Source organism: Notamacropus eugenii, chromosome 6, assembly GCF_028372415.1.
Source record: "Notamacropus eugenii isolate mMacEug1 chromosome 6, mMacEug1.pri_v2, whole genome shotgun sequence".
Classification (NCBI taxonomy): Eukaryota; Metazoa; Chordata; class Mammalia; order Diprotodontia; family Macropodidae; genus Notamacropus; species Notamacropus eugenii.
Window position 1 is genome coordinate 200,332,086 of NC_092877.1, and position 17,234 is coordinate 200,349,319.

Below are 17,234 nucleotides of genomic sequence, written 5' to 3' on the forward strand. Positions count from 1 at the left end.
ACTCTTTATGTTTAAATCATGTACCCATCTTGAGCTCATCTTGATATATTTCATGGGATGTTGGTCTCTACTTCCTACCAGACATTCTTCCTGTTTTCCCAACACTTTTGCTGAATTGTGAGTTCTTGTTCCCAAATAGCTGGGATCTTTGAGGGGATCAAATAATGCTTTGTTAATTTTGGGAGGGGAGTAGGGCATCACAAGGGGTTGGACAAAACCAAAGCAATTGAATAACTACAAAAATGTTCATTTGCTTCTGTATATTGTATGCCTAATCTGTTTCACAGATCAACCTCCCTGTTTCTTATCCAGGACCAAATTGTTTTGTGATTACAGATTTGTAATAGAGTTTCAGATGTGATACTATTTCCTTCCCATTTTTTTCATTGAATTCCTAGATATTTATGACCATTTGTTTCTCTCGGTGAATTTTGTTATTTTTTCTAGCTCTATAAAATAATTCTTTGGTAGTTTGGTGTGGCGCTGAATATATTAATTTAGGTAGTATTGTCATTTTTATTAATTGTTTTGGCTTACATATGGGCAATTAATATTTCTCCAATTATTTAGATCTTTATTTGTATAAAGATTGTTTTGTAATTATGTTCATATAATTCTTGTATGTATATTGTCAGGTAGATTCATAAATGTTTTATACTATCCTTGCTTATCATAAGTGGAATTTCTCTTTCTATTTCTTCCTGCTGGATTTTATTCTTATTTACAGAATTGTCAATGATTTGTGTGGTTTATTTTATATCTTGCAACTTTGCTGATAATTTTGTTAATTGTTTCAATTAATTTTTTAGTTGATGCTTCAGAGTTCTCTAAGTAAACTTTCATATCATCTGCAAAAAGTGATAAACTTAGTTCTTTCTTTGCCTATGCTTATTCCTTAGATTTCTTTTTCTCTTCTTAGTGCTATAAGTAGCATTTCAAGTACAATGAATAATAATGGTGATAAATGACAACTTTGCTTCATCCTTGATCTTACTGGAAAAGCTTCATAGCTTATCCAAATTACAGATAATTCTGGCTCTTGATTTTTAATAGATACTTCTGTTATATTTTGTCAGAAGCTTTTTCTGCATCTATTGAAGTAATCATATGATTTGTGTTGATTTTGTTATCAATATAGTAAATTATGTTTATAGTTTTCCTAATACAAACCAACCCTGAATTTCTGAATTCATAAATCTATCTTGCTCAGAGTGTTTGATTTTTGTGATATACTACTACAAGAAAGGCTTCCTGTAACAGTGACACTTGAGATGTACCTGGACAAGAGCTTCTGGCTCCAGGAGGCAAGAGTGGGGGGGGTATTCCAGGCATGGAAGCCAGTTTGTGCAAAGACTGGCATTGGAGAAATGTCATGCATGTGGAAAAGCAAGTGGCCCAGTCTGACTGGAACATGGAATGCATGAGTCATAGAACTGTGTAATCATCTTGGAAATATAGATTGCAACTATACTGTGAAGGGCTTTAAATGTCAAAAAAAGCGTTTGTATTTTATCCTCGAAACAACAGGGAGCTACTGAAGTTTCTTAAGTAGAGGAGTGACATGGCCAGACCTTTGCTTTAGGGATATCAATTTCGAAGCTGTGTGGAGCATTGTTTGGAGAGGAAGAAACTAGATAAATGGAGATCACTTAGGAGGCTACTGCAAAAGTCCAAGTGAAAAATGATGGGAGGCTGGTAGAGAGAAGTGAGATATATTTGAGATGGAGAATCAACAAGATTTGGCTAATGAGTGAATGAGGGATAAGAAGGAAGGAAGATTGTGAACCTGGGTGATTGGAAGGATGATGGTTCCTTCAAAAGAAATAGGGAAGCAAGGAAAAGAGGAGAGGATTTTGGGGAAAAGATAATGAATTGTTTTTTGTATGTTGAGTTTGAGATGCCCATTAGAAATCTTGGTGATGATATCAAGCATAGCTTTGGAGATGTGGGACTGGAAATCTGGAGATAAGGAATGAATTTGTAGGTGACCGAAACTTTATAAAGTTTGTAAAATTCTTAATATTCTAAGTCTGATTCATATTAACTCCATTCTCAAAGAAAGAGGTACACTGTGACTCTTTACGCTTTAAAGAAAGACTTTTAGCAAGCCTTTGTTTTTTAAGAATCCATATCAACAGTTTATCTTCAAGGTTGTGCATAGGCTGGAAATTCACATTGGGATAACAGCTTTCTGGTCTATTGCAGCTTTGTAATTTACAAAAGTTATCTCATTTGATATTCACAATATTTCCATACTGCTTTAAGGGAGGTTGTGATTATGCAAATAAGTTTCGGGTCCCGCCCCTTCTGGGCACCTAGGGAAATGACTGTATCTTCTGAGTTCTACAGACTTCCTCTAGGAATCTGGTTTGTGATTGCATTGTTAGCTTAAAACTTAGATGTCTTAACTACAAACCATCGTTAAGGCACGGAGGCAATGGGAAGAGAATTTGGCTTCAGAGGATTTAGGGTAAAACCCCCTTCTGCCACTTATTTCTGAGTGGCTTCGGATACGTCACTTATCTCCTCTGGATTTAGTTTCCTCATCTGTAAAATAAGAAGATAGATCTAGGAGACTTCGAAGGACCTTTTAGAGCCATATCGTTGGGCTAAGATCATGCAGAAATGTTTTCACTGTCTCCCACATGGGAAACTGAATGTCTTGACAGACAGTATGGACTTTTATTCAATAACTAAATATAAATTAAGCGCCTGCTACGGGCTCTAGGAACCTTGGGTCCCTGAGGCTATTCTGACGTCACAGCAAACGCAGCCAATTATCTCGCGTTCCGTTCTTCTCATTCTTTCCTCCATTCCGGTGGTCTTTTCATTAGTGTTTTTGCTTCTTGTTTTTTTTCAAATCCCCTTAGGGCTCCACGATCTACGTACATATTGTGTCAGATTAATGTTGCAAGGTTCCCTATGAAATGCAAAGCCGTCTTGTGCCCAAGCGGGCCCCGGGAGAGGAGCAGCAAGACCCAGGCCTGCCGCCGCAGACACGACACCTCCTCCGTAGGAGGAGGGTCACCCAGTCGGAAGGGGAGTGGGCAGGGCGAGACTCGCGTCCGGAACCGACCCTGTCTGTCCCCGCCCCCGTTGCGTCACTTCCGTCCAGGCTCCCTCGCCAGGCATTGTGGGTGGCCGGCCGGGGTCTCCTGGAGACGACCATGGCCGGGGATGCGGGAGGTCGCGGTTGCCCAGGCTCGGAGATGCTCTTGCACCCGGAGCTGCTGTCCCAGGAGTTCCTGCTGCTCACGCTGGAGCAGGTGAGGCGCCGCCCGGCCAGGCCAGGGAGTGGGCCCGGCCCGGGAGCGGGGTCCTCCGCCCCCAGGCCGCCGCGACGCCGGCCCTCGGACGGGTGGTGCTGGCGATCGCAGCCGCTCGTAGGAGCCCCGGCGGGCGAAGGAGGGAGGCCCTCGTGTCCTCGCCCGAGGCTTGCCTGGCACCGCCCGCCACACCCCTCGGCGTCTGAAATGGTTTTCTGGACGGCGAGGGGGTGCGGGCCTCCTCTCTTTCATTCATTGCACCCGAGCTTCTAGGTGCCACCTGCGGAGGCCCGGGCAGGCCCGCGGAGAGAGGCCCGTTAGGTGAGGATGGAGGGAGGGAGTTACCCTAACGATAAGAGCCCCCTTGTCCGTGGCACGTCCTCAGAACGAGCCCAGGAGGTAGTGGGTGCAAGCCTTGCGTCCCGTTATCCTGGTGAAGAAACTGAGACGGGGTCTTGAGGGATTGCGGAGCACCGGTAAGTAGTGGACCGCGTCCTGTGTTCTGACCACCCCGGCACGCATGTCACTGCAACATGTTGCTCCACGGAAGGAAAGGAGAAAGGGAGGCTAGGAAATGAGACGGAAGAAAAGTGGAGGATGGTAGACAACCCCCAGAAGTGTGCCCGCCTTTGGGTAACCTACCCTGCCGTGGCCTTGTGTGTCGCTCTTAATTCTAGGGCCTTCTCTCTATTGATTATTTCCAATTTATCCCGCAGATAACTTCTTTGTATACAGTTGTTTGCATTATTTCTCCCATATTCGATTCTGCCATTTACTTTTCTTTGTATCCTTAGCACTTAGCCCTTAGATCCTTAGCATCTTAGGCACTTAATAAATTGACTGTCTGATGCTTGAGGTAATTTCCCATGTTCCATTTTTTTCCTACTCAATTATATAGACTATTAAGTTAAAATAAACAGTGTTGTAAGGGGAAAGCTACTGGATTTAGCGTCAGAAAAATTGGGTTCATATAAATGAACCAGTTAACTAGCTGTGAAACTAGATAAGTCATTTCACCTTTCTGTGCATCAGTTTTATCATAGGGAAGGTGGTAATATTTGCGTTACCTACCTAACTGATAGGCTTGTTGATCAAATGAAGTAATGTCTGTAAAACAGAACTACGAAGGTTTTACATGTTGTGCACTTATGTTTATGTTGTCTAATGATATATTTTCTAATAAATAAAGGTCAGAAATGAAGATCAGAAATCCCAAAGTGTTTTTTAAAATTGTTTTTAAGTTGGTAAGGATTTAAATTTGTAGAAGAGTTATGGTTCATCATAGAAGGGAAGAAAAAGAGTAATTTGTGTTCATTTGGAGGAATAGCCAAGAGTGTGTTTAGAGCTGGGTGGTACTTTTGAACAATTGCACTAGAAGATATCACTGCACTTTCAGGCCTTAATTTTCCATTCCCAATTCAACCTCTGTTCTTGAATGAACTTTGAAGAAATAAGCATATCAGCCTCTTAATTGGATGTTTTTAGAATTACAAACTGCAGTGTCATGTAAAGCTACGTATTATCATAGATGGGCTTGTTTTATTCTTTGTGTGGGCATCCTCCAGTGCCTGGCACCTAGTAGGCACTTAATAAATGCTAGTTGATTGATTGTTTGAACATTTTCATACCATAAACTACTCCCTTGAGCCCTGTAAATGGATTGGGAGTTGAGTAGAGGTAATACAAGATTTCCATTCTGTTGATAAAGGAAAAAAGTTATAATTATATCTTGCCTTTTGTTTTCCAGAATAGTTAAAGAGTGGAAGGGGATGAGGTGACAAAAGGCATAGTTAGGATGTTTGGATGATGGATGGGAACAACAAAACAAAACAGAAAAGCAGTAGTTGGTAGTGTATACAGAGCAGATTGCTCTAATGATACACTACTGCCAGCCTCAGAAATAGCTTTTCAAAGGTACAGATTCCAGTACATCCTGCAGTTATCAGGATATAAGGAATAATACTTTTAGATGCTAAATGCCGTGCTAGATGCTCATAATGATATATGTGATACAACCTAATGATAGTGCTCTTAAATGCTCTACTAGATCAGACGATGGTTGTCCAACACAGAAGTGAGACTTAGTGACAGTAAAAATATGTTTTGAGGAGGACATAGTAGATAGTCATTTTTATGTTTGGTAAAGTTTATACTACTGAATATTATCATTTTCTTCATGTTTATATGGCTGAAGTAATCAATGTGTGGTGCTAAGCATTCTTTTTGCTTGTAAAGGTAGTCTAGGTTTTAGCTGTAACCCACTGTTTGAAAACTTGATACAGTTACAATGCTTCTTGTATTTTTCCTCTATGTATATCTTGGTCTTTTATGGTTGTTATTAGTAAACTTTTTTAGGTGAGGAGAAAAGGAGCTTATAGATTATGAGAATGGTCTTAAAAGCTTATTTCGTTATCATGTTAATGTTTTGAAAATATCTTTGTTCTGTTTTCTACAGAAGAATATAGTTGTTGAAGAGGAAATAAAGATCAACAAAGATGACCTTACTGATCTCTATGTTCAACATGCCATACCTTTGCCTCAAAGGGAATTACCAAAAAGTAGATGGGGGAAAATGATGGAAAAGAAAAGAGGACAAAATGAATTGAAAAATGAGCATAAAAGGTACTTTTGTAATGCTTCTGGTTTTAATTTCATATAGTTGGCACCCTTGAAAATATTTAAGATATTACCAGAATGTATAGTGTAAAGGTAACAGTAACTAGTCAAATACCTTCAGGACTGAAGAATTGGAATTCCATAGAATGGAAGAAGTATGGTTCAACACCAGTTAGCATTAAAAATATCTGAAAGATGCAGTGGTTGCAAGCTCAGTATGAGTCAATAGTGTGACGTGGAAGCTAAAACTAATAGAATTTTGGACTTCATTAAGAGAAGTATAGTGTCCAAAATGACTGCCCTGGTCAGATCCTAGCTAGAATATTGTTTTCAGTTTGGTGTACCACATTTTAGGAAGGGTATTTATAGGCTGAATCATGCATAGAGGAGGGTGAGCAGACTGTTTAGGGGTCTGGAAGCAGCCATACAAAGTCCACGGGAAGGAACTCTAGATGTTTATTTAGCCTAAAGAAGAGAAAACTTGGTGCAGTGGAGCTGTGATACATGATAGCTATCTTTAAGTATTTGAGGGGCTGTCATGTGTAAAAGAGATAAAGGACCTATTTTACTTAACTCTAGAGGATAAAACTAGGAGCAGTGGCTAGAAGTTGCAGAGAAAGAGCCATAGGCTTAATGTAAGGGAAAACTTCCTAACAATATAGGGCCTCCTCAAAATGCAATATTAACTTTTCATTTCATTAGAGGTCTTCAGATGAGGGTTTGGATGGCAATTTGTCAAGGATGTTTTAGAGGCTATTCCTGTTTAGGTATAGCACAAGCCCTTTCTTCCTCTAAGATTCTGTAGTTCTGAGGTTTTCAGAGCCTGTGTGCTGACAAAGCTGGGCCTGGGAAAAATAGGCTCCAGGATTAGGTTCATCTCTCCGTTTTACTGGCTTTCTGTCCTTGGTTCTGTGTGTTTTCATCAGAATCACTTCCAGATAGGTGGGGATTCACCAGAGGTAATTGCAGGCCCTGGGAGCCCTTTGAGCTCTCTGCTGTGTCTTTTCATTGGGGCTGACAGAGGCTCATCACTTTTTGGTACCTGTTCTTGCATAGGTGGTGCCTAATTCAGGAAACAGTTATAGTACTTTGATGTTCCAAGGGGAGTGTCATTAGTTCATTTAATTAGAGCATTCTGTTGGAGACCATCATTGTTGGTTCCATCCTAGTGTGATTCCGAAAGTTTTGCTCTATTCTGTAGCCACAGACTGAACAAGAAATCCTATGTAGGCATCTCACAGATATATGCCATTGATAACGAGGTAACGTGACTAGGAGGGGATAGTAGATTGATTATTAGGAAATTAATGACTTATTGCGAAGACAACTCAAAGCCCTTGCCTCATTTACAGTGTGTTACCAGAGTCATCTTCGTATACAAAATCCACCAAATTATTAATATATTAATATTAAATATTCTGTTATCATTATCTCAGAATGTCAGGCTGGTTGAATACTACTATTGCAAAAACTTAACTACTTTAGATAGTTGGGCCTCTGAGCATAAAGCTTTTTTCTTGTTTGTTGGTGAACATGCCATTTTAACTCAAATTATGTCACCCTTTGTCTTAAAGGTTATGTGATAAAATAGTTTATGTGTTGCTATTGGCTTCCAATAATTTGTAAAATGTATACTGTGGCAGTCTCTTTAGGGATGTCAATGAAAAGACTTTTTATAAATATCTTGTTGTAGTTGCCTGTTTTGATTTATAACATGACAGTTCTCACATGATTGGCTCAGTGTTTTGTAAGCAAAGTTTTAATGATAACATAGCTATAATGAAGAAAATCTGGCATGTGAAAGTCCAGATTTGCACAAAAAATAAAGAGGGTGATTTTGGTTCATTAAAGGCATCACAATACAATCATCAAACTCCTCATGCTTTTAAAATCATTTGATCTATTAGAATGAGCTAGCTAACCACTTTTTCACAAACATCTATTCCATAAATTTAGGCCCTTTATTGTATTGGGTTCACAAATGAAACTCATGATCAGTTTACCATGTATGAGTGAATGTATAGATTAGCCAGCAGTGATTAAAGTATAAAGACACTGGATATGATGCCACTAATAAGACTTTATAGCAAATATCCAAGGTACCTTTTCTTTGTATATCATTTATTTAAGGAAATGAAATTACTATGGTACTTTGATCATAGATTTTGCCAACATATCAAAGGTTTAATGCAATCTTCTAATTCAGTATCTAATCTAAACTATTGCTGAAGGCAAAGACAGTAATAGAAACAGGTATTTCTAAAGAAGTAGGAGAGTATCATTTATCTAAATTTTTGGAGGAAGTTTGGTTATTAGTGTAGATTTCCATTTTTAAAACAACCTCTGTATTACCTTGTATGTACGTTAAAGCAGAGTTTCAATGTATTGCTCATGTATATATAAAACACTGGGATAAATTAATGATAATTATTTTCCTCTCTTTTGCAACTGCAAACCTCATTGCTAGTACTTAGGTATAGTTTTACAAATTCCCCTCACATACACAGTGCTTCATACCTCCTTTCCTCCCTTTAAAAAATAAAATAGCTTATTTTGCATTTGAATTTCATTTAACTGGTTTACTGGTCCAGATGACAGTTTTAAAAAGTTAAAAGATTTCTGTATTTTTCAGGGATATGAGTGTGGAAGGTTTACGGAAAAGACCCCTCATTGTCTTTGATGGAAATTCAACAAGTACAAGCATAAAAGTGAGAAAGACTGAAAATGGAGCTAATGATCATCTGAAGCCTCCTCCTTCAGTAGGCATTACTAACAATACCTTTAGGAAGTTACCAAATTCAAATGCTTCCTCCCTTATTCTGCCTTCCACCTTGCCTACAGACATTAAAGTGGAAACCAATAATGACACTAAACAGAACCATGTGCTAATGACTAGTAGGAGTACGCTGACCAATGTAAAATCACCACCTTTGTCTCCTATTGGGGGAACTACTGTTGTGAAATTAAAGAGAACTGTTCCAAAAGAAGAAGCAGAATCAGTGGTAGGTATATAATGGTTTTCATACTCAATAAGGGCGCTGAAAAGTGAGTGGTGAGGCTGAGATGTCACTTGTTCATATTGGATCTATTAATGGTTTTTTGTTCTTTTTACTTTTTCATTTGTGAATATTGTGAGACTTGGAAAACTAAAAAATAACCATGCTTTCACTCTGTCTCATTCACTTTTTTATCCATTCTTAATATGTTTTTACATGAACTATTTTTAGGTCAGAAAAACACATTCTACTAATTCTAACTTGATTTGTTTTTACTGGTAGAGAGTTGCTAATATGCATTCTTCTTTTTTGAAGACTGTTTAGAGAAGTCATTGTTATGCTATATTCAGTTAATATCATTTAACATTTGAATGCTTGGAATTATCATAAATTGATAGTGTAATATACTAAGTGAATATATCTGGTAGAAGTTTTAATCTGTTAGGTGAGTATTTTAAGATGGATTAGTTAGCTAGCTAAGTAGTTCCACTTCAAAAGAATTTATCTTGTGATATTGGTGTGTGTGTATGCACATGCATATATACATGCATATACATACACATATACTTATATATTCACTATTCTTAGAATTCTTTTTAACGGGAGAATTTAGGTTAGGTCATTTCCCTAATTTGTTTCTCATTGTGCTTGAGGGGGTGCTCTGACAGTCATTCTTCACACTAACTGTGGAGTGATTTTGTAGTTTGTTTTTAGTTTGATTTATGCATTTAGATTGGGGAAGGGGATGGTATCTTATTGATGATTTATTCAAATACCACCTTCATTTTACAGACAAGGGAGAGGTCTAGAAATCACTTTTATGATAATATTTTTTGAGGGGAGGGATCATACAGGAGAGCATAACTCCAAATAGTACAAATAAAATTAGATCTTGTTAATAAGTAAGACCTATAAGACAACTTTTAAGTTGTGGGCAAGAAAGCCACTACAGCTATTATGGTAGATGATGATTTAAGTGGCACTTGTATAAATAATACTTTTGTGCCCACCATATGGCTTACTCTTTTTGGGGGTATGGGCAGGGTTCTAGACCCGTGATTTTATTGGTTATAGGGAACTTATAGTGAGGAACCCCCTCCACCAATGAGGATTGGTTACAGTAGGGTCACAGAGCCAGTATTTCAGAGGTAGGATTTGGAACCAGGTCTTCTTGACTTTAAGGCTAGCTCTCTAGCCACTTTGGATAATTAACACTCTTCCATTTTTCCAGTATCTGGCGTTTATTTTGTTGAACATGAAATAAAACGTATTTCCACCAGATGGCAGCAGTGACCTGCTGTAGCACCATCTTCGGGAACTTGTGGCTGTTGTATATATTGTTTTGCATTTCATTGAGATACATATAATTTTCATTATCTTTCTTTTCAGAGTGAATTAAAGCCCACAGAAGCAAAGAGGAAGATCCAGCATGTTACATGGCCATGAATGAATGGGGTTCCCCAAAATGTAAATATATCCTATAACCATAGATTTCAGAACAAAAAGGCCACATTTATTGACCAGTTTAAGTACTATATTTGCTGGGGAATTTTCTTAAAAGGTTTCAGACAGCCTTGCAGATAAGTTCCAAAAATTTTCCTTCCCCTTCGACACTTTTTTTCTTTTTAATCCTTCTCTGTCATACAATGGTAGTCAAATTGTTAAAAATCAGTATTTTTTACTAAAGGCCTGATGTATGTCATTAATCACCTTGGCCAAATGGCTGTTTGCAAGCTTGATAATAAGCTTTCTGATTCAGCACAGAAATAATTTTCACCAGACAACTTCAGAGTATGTGATAATTTTCTAAATTTTTGTTCATCTCCCACTCTTTCTTTATCATAGCCAGTTTAGTGGGTTTCCTCCATTAGTATGTGCTCAGTAGAAGAATGTTTGTCATATAGATATATCAGCAAATATTACTAAACTTATTCTCAAGAGATCACCAAGTAAAGTGAATTCAGAACATGACTCTTAAACATAATCAGAATTTACCTATAAGCTGCGACTGTTTTTATGGTTTCCTTAGCCACAGGTAACAAAAAGAAGCAGCTGCTGCTACTTGCATTGATGGAACTAGTAATAATGGCAGATTGGTTTAGTTATGAATTATTGGGTATAATGATGTTTAATTTAAAGTTTACCCCCTGTGGGAATTTACATGTCACCCTTTGATCTGTTACGATCTTGCACTTGAGAATATAGATATCACTCACTACATTTGAAGTTAAAGAAATTTGAACATATAGAAACGATCAACTCGTAGTTAACCTAAAGGGCTATTAAAATAGTAGTAGCTCTTGAGTGTGTGCTACTATAGGCAACCCTATTAGATACTGTCAGTACTCCTGGATAAGAAAGAGAATTGTATTAGTTGTATGCATAGAGGCAAGGGCAAATGTTCTGGAATAGGCAGAAGAAAAGATTCTGGAGTTAGAAATTTGCTACAAAGGAAATAAGAACTGTCTGTTTGAACTCTTAACTAGGTATGATGCTGCTGGGATATTTTAATGGCCTGTCATGTGAATGGCTATTGTCTTAACTCTTGAATCACCAAAACATTTTAATTTATTAAACAATTTGTCTTAGTGAGCATGCAGTTCTGATTTCGCAGTGGAAGTAAAGAAGGATTCACTTTACATTAATATGCTTTACATCTAAATTTTCTTGAAAACATTGCTTACGTAAAGTACTTGTATTGCCGACCTGCAGCTTGGAGTAGGATTTTTCCAACATTTTGTAGAGTGGTACCTTTACTTTTTGATGCTGAGCGCATTTACTTGAGTTTAGCTCTTCACCAGCCTTACAAACTAATTTAGCTTTGTGGATAATACTTTATTAAATTCCAACCCATGATTTCTTTTTTTAAACATCATATGCAGCTCAGGCTGTATAACCTGTACTATGTATAGTTTAATAGATAAAGCCTAGGTGTTGATGATTTTTGGATATGTGGTAATCTGCAGGGCTGATTTATATGATCTTGGAGGACAACTACAGTCATAAATGTATATGTTTGAATATTTACACAATTACAAATTTGGAGTAGTGTGTAGATTATATTTTGCATTTTGTAGTCACACTTAGCTTTCATTGCCATTTCTCTCTCAGTTGAGTGAAAATTATCCTATTGGCAATTCTTAGTCAATGGAAACATTGTAATTGCTTTTATTACTCAATGAAATTAATTTCTTATTTGTGTGTTTAACATACAGGTTAAGTTGGTAATAACAGCTGAACTGTGTAACACCATTGCTTCAAATTGAAGTTTATATTATGGTCATTCAGAGTAAATGCACATATGGCAGCACATTATTAAGCTAATTTTTCTGTTTGAAACATTGTGGAGAAGTCAGAATAGAAGAGTGCCATGCCACGTACGTATGTAATATGAGCATCTTCTCAAGGTATAGATGCATTTTCTCTTAATCCAAGAAAAACCTTTCTCCACATAATAATGCACGTTAAAGGACAGACGTTGGGGAGTAAAAGTGTTGGAAGCTCAGTGTTTTAAATTTTTGTGTAGTGCGTTTATGTCTCTCTTTTTATGATGGTTTTAAAGGGCTTTGGAAGAACTTGGTTTGAACTTAGAAGAACTTTCTGGATCTTCCTTTCTTCAGTAATGTTTTTCAGATCTGAGTTGTAGTTTCTAATTCTACCATCCCCACGAGCCAGATTCTCTTAGTGTTGGGGTAGGCAAGATGGTATTGGTGTCACTATGTGGCCTGATGAAATTTTAATGGCATTATGTCACTTCTCCCATCATATATACCTTTAAAAAAATTTTTTTATTCCTTTTTCCTTCCTCTTGAGTTTCCTTTATTTTTATCCTTTTTTTTGCCCTTCTGTACTGCCTAAGCTTGAGTCTTGCCAATGGCACCCTTGGGCATTTTGTCTGTTGATGATGTTGAGGGCAGAAGGGATGAGTTGCCTTTTCTCTAAGCCCTGGGGGTTGCTTTCACTTTTAAGCCACAAGGCTTCTGTTAACTACAGAGAGCATTATACATATATACTAAATAGCATCACTGGTCTAAAAAGTATTGTACCATTTAAAAATCTTTTAAAACCTAGAAAATTACCGGGCACCAGGAGAAGCTGGCTCAACTAATATTGTGACCACGATCTGTATGTCTTTATTGAATCTCTTCCTAATGCACTTCTTGGAATTCTATTTTCCTTGACTTAAGCTGTAGAAGAAGGTCCTCAAAGTGATCTGAAAGCTCATGAAGTAGCAAGTACTTTTTTTTAAAGTTTACATTAGGTAAAAATACCAGTAGATTGTCATAAATAAGTATTAGCTTCCCTTCACTATTGTGGATTTTCAATTACATTTAGATGCTGTAAAATGGTCAAAATGTTCTTTTTTAAAAAGTGTGCTCTTTTACTAAACACTTGTGCAGGTTTTGTACTTCAGTACAGGAAAGTTTAATATTGTAATGTACATTTTTTTGTATGTAAAGATTCTTTTAAGTAGCCTTATCCTTATTTAAATAAAATTAATTCAGCTCTACTTTTGAAGAAGTCTGTTGTTTGTAAAGCACGTTCTATTAACATGTAAATATAAGGTGACAATCCTTTTTATTTTATTCAGCTATCCTAAAAGAAGAAACGTATAGATTTTTATAGCACAGACTTCCATATCTTGACTGGAATATGGTCCAGATTTTCTGAATTGCCAGTGATCTTGACATGTCTCAGGTCCCAGTGGAATAGGAGCTATGAAGGGCTGAGAGTAGAGATGCATTCTGCTGTAGAAATTGTCATATGGGAACTTGTCTGGCCTCTTTACAGTTCCAAAGGGATGGGCTGGAAAATTGCCTTTGTATGAACTAGCTCATTCAAGAAAATGATAAAAAATCAGAGATTCATAAATGGGGTGGGAAAAGGGAGGGCAGGATAAATTGGTTTGCTTTGCATCTTAATTCTACCCCAGAATTTTAAGCACTGTAAAGGGCCTTTTATTTATATGTTTTATTTTTCCTCTCATCTCTTCTCTCCCCTTGGGTGGTTAGGGGGAACCTTGTAAGAAATATACACAATTGAGGGAAAAAAAAATTCACACATTGGCCATGTATACATATCTCATTTTGCATCTTGCGTCCATCACCTCTTGTCAGGAAGTGGGTAACACTTTTCATCATCTTATGGAATTGTGCTTGGTCATTGCATTAATCAGAATAAATCTTTCAGAGTTGCTTATCTTTACAATGTTATTTTATAAATTTGATTCTGTTCTCATCCCTGTGCCTCAGTTTAAAGAAGCCACACCTATCATTCCTTATGGGGCAGTAGTGTTCCATTACATTACAGTTGTGTCAGACTCGAGGTCAGCACAGTTCCTTAGTGCAGCCTGAACCAAATTAAAATGCAAAATAAAAACTGGGAAATGTTTAACAAAATAAATAAAAATGCAAGGTAACAAAGATTATGTAAATTTGTGGTTTTCTAAATCAACATGCTGTGGTCTCCAGAGCAAGAATCCCTATGTCTTGAATGTGCCACAACTCCATTACATTTGTATAACATAATTTGTTCTACCTTCATCAGTTAATACCTTGCCCCTTAGTTTTCAGTTCTTTGCCTTTTCATTAAAGATCACTGTAAATATTTTTGCACGTTTATGTTCTTTTCTTCTTTTATCTCTTTTGGGCTACAGGCCCAGTATTGGTACTACTGTGTCAAAAAGCATGCATACTTTACCAAGTTTTAGCTAGTTCCAAATTGCTTTCCAAAATGGATGGACCAAATCACAGTTATATATCAACGGGGTGTTAATGTGCCTGTTTTCCTGCAGTTCCTCCAATATTTGTCATTTTCTTGTTTTGTCAGCTTTGTCAGTCTAATGGGTATGAGATGGAACTTCATAATTCTGATTATTAGTGATATGGAGCTTTTTTCACGTAGCTATAAATAGATTAGATTTCTTCCTTTGCAAAAACTGTGCCTATTGGTATCCTTTAATCGAGAATGGCTCTTATTATAAATTTGAACCAGTTCCTTATTATCTTGGAAATGATATTTTTATTAGAGAACATTGTTGCAAAGATTTTTATAAAGGTCCCTTTTTAAATTTATGTAAGATTACAAGCTGCTTCAGTATATTCTAAATTACTAGTTTTTTTTGATGCACCTAGATCCATAATCTCTGTAATATGGCCTATACCCTCCAGATGTGCAAAATAAAACCTTTCCAGTTTAATCAGTATAGTAGGCAAAAAGCAATATAATGACAAGTCAGTAATCTAAAATTTATTGAATAAAGTTGGCCTTTAGACAAAATATTTTTCCATTATGTTCCATTCTGTGTTGGTAATTCCTGTCTTAGTGAAATTTAGGAAAATGTCACCAGTTGTACTATTAGAGAAATATATAAAACATCCATCATTTATGTAAGCCTATTCTAAACATTTTATACTTCTACAACATGAAGTTAACAGTAGTGTTGTTGAAGTTGTAAAGATGGAAGAGATAATATTGATTTATCTCCTTTTGAGTCTCATTTGAATTTTGACTACAAAACAGAACGGAAGCCGATAAATGCATAAATTTGAGGGCCTGGGAGTAAGCATCATAATGTTTTATGCAGTGGCTACATTCTCTTGGTGTTATTTCTTAATACCTGAAATTACTGGTCAGGTTATTAACGGGTGAGACTAAAAAGACAATTTGTGCACAGCCTCCGGATTCAGAGGACATGGGTTCAAATCTTGACTCTGGAGCTTACCACCTCTGTGACCCTGGGCAAATTTCTTGAGTAAAATTGAGGGAGTTGGCTTTTCTGATTTATAGTTGGGAATTGACTTTTGAGATCTATAAAGCATTAATCCTTTGATTCTCTAATGCATGAGTGATTCTTCACTTATTTCCAATTCCTTTCCAATTCCAATTCTTTCCTAGATACTTAGCATGATGTGACTGAAATTTTGTTATTGACATCTTTTAAGAAAAAATTCCAGGAGGTCTTAAAATGTTAGTTCCTTAATTCATACACTGTTTTAAATATATAGTTTCTAGACAGAAACTTTACTCCCAAGTGTTCATAACATCAACAAAAAATTATGAATATTTAGTTCATTTTCCATGATCATCTTTTGTAATGTATAAGAATTTTTATGTTATTTTAGTTTTTAATTCTTATCCTTCAAAGCATCTCAAATAAGTAAATATCAAAATGTGACATCATGGTAAGATGGGAAATAATCTAATTTTTAAAATTCAGTTACAACTAATTTTAGCCTTACTCAAGCCATTAAACAACATTTAGTTAGTGATTGCTTTCAGGTGTGTCTACACCAATAATTATATGAAGAGAACAATAAGCCCATGAAATGTGTGCTTACCAGCCATCATTTAGAAAAGAATATTAGTGCTTAAAGATAGGTAGGTGGCACAGTGGGTAGAGTGCCAGACCTGGAGTCAGGAAGACTCTTCTACCAGAGTTCAAATCTGGCCTCAAACATTTACTAGCTGTGTGACCCTGGGCAAGTCACTTATCCTTGTTTGCCTCTGTTTCCTTATCTGTAAAATGAGCTGGAGAAGGAAACGGTAAATCACACCAGTATCTTTGCCAAGAAAACCCCAAATGGGGTCACAAAGAGTCAGACACAAATGAAAAAAAAGACTGAACAAGATCTTAGTCCTTAGTCCATCTCCCTCATTTGCATATAAAGAAACCTAGGTCCAGAGAGGTGCACAGCAGATTAGTAACTGAAGTGGCATTTTAATTGAGGTCTTATGACTCTAAGTTCATTATTCTGTAGTGCCTCTCAATAGTGTATAGTTCAAACTCTTAGCAAGTGGTTTACTCATAGTAGGCATTAAAAAACCCCAACCAAACTTAAATTTGTTGAGCTGAATGGAATTAGGCTGCTTTGTTACATAGTTCATGTAATGTGGGCATTTTGTTGCTTTGTAACTTAACTCCATTGATACCATTCCAGTGTGACTGATCATAAGCTGAATTACCTAAGTTAATGGGGAGCAAAAGATACGAGGATAATAAAATACAAGAATATTGTATGATTTTGCAGTTACATTCAGAAATTAACCTACCTTGTGCCCAACCTTCATTCTTTAATCTACTGTATACCCTTAAAAGTTGGACAATGAATGACAGCAGTTATGAAACAAGAGTTCATAACGGATTTTAAGCTTACAAAGCAATATGATAAATTAAAGTCAATTCAAAGTGTGTGTAAGAATAACTCCCAAAGCTATGTCTCCAACCTGTTCCTCTGAGTGCTCGCATCCTCAGTCCTTGAACTATCCACTTAAGATCATCAGGAGGTTCTGCTAACATATCAAACTCAATGGATCTAAAACTGAACACTTCATCTCCCCAAAGCTGATCCTCACA

The 17,234-nt window shown here is 36.9% G+C and overlaps 1 protein-coding gene across 1 annotated transcript; it reads left to right on the plus strand.

Moving 5' to 3' along the window:
* The first annotated feature begins 3,081 nt into the window (after positions 1-3,081).
* Positions 3,082-13,388, plus strand: C6H2orf49 (chromosome 6 C2orf49 homolog). Its single transcript, XM_072621756.1, has 4 exons — positions 3,082-3,266; positions 5,722-5,888; positions 8,515-8,884; positions 10,268-13,388. The coding sequence occupies exons 1-4, from the start codon at positions 3,168-3,170 to the stop codon at positions 10,322-10,324; spliced, it is 693 nt and encodes a 230-aa protein (XP_072477857.1). The 5' UTR covers positions 3,082-3,167; the 3' UTR covers positions 10,325-13,388.
* Positions 13,389-17,234: the final 3,846 nt, after the last annotated feature.

Bases quoted from the DNA above. Each gene is read 5' to 3' on its own strand.
- C6H2orf49 (XM_072621756.1), top strand. From the start codon at position 3,168: ATGGCCGGGGATGCGGGAGGTCGCGGTTGCCCAGGCTCGGAGATGCTC. The intron at 3,267-5,721 runs GTGAGGCGCCGC...TGTTTTCTACAG, and splicing joins TGCTGCTCACGCTGGAGCAG to AAGAATATAGTTGTTGAAGA. The intron at 8,885-10,267 runs GTAGGTATATAA...CTTTCTTTTCAG, and splicing joins AAGAAGAAGCAGAATCAGTG to AGTGAATTAAAGCCCACAGA.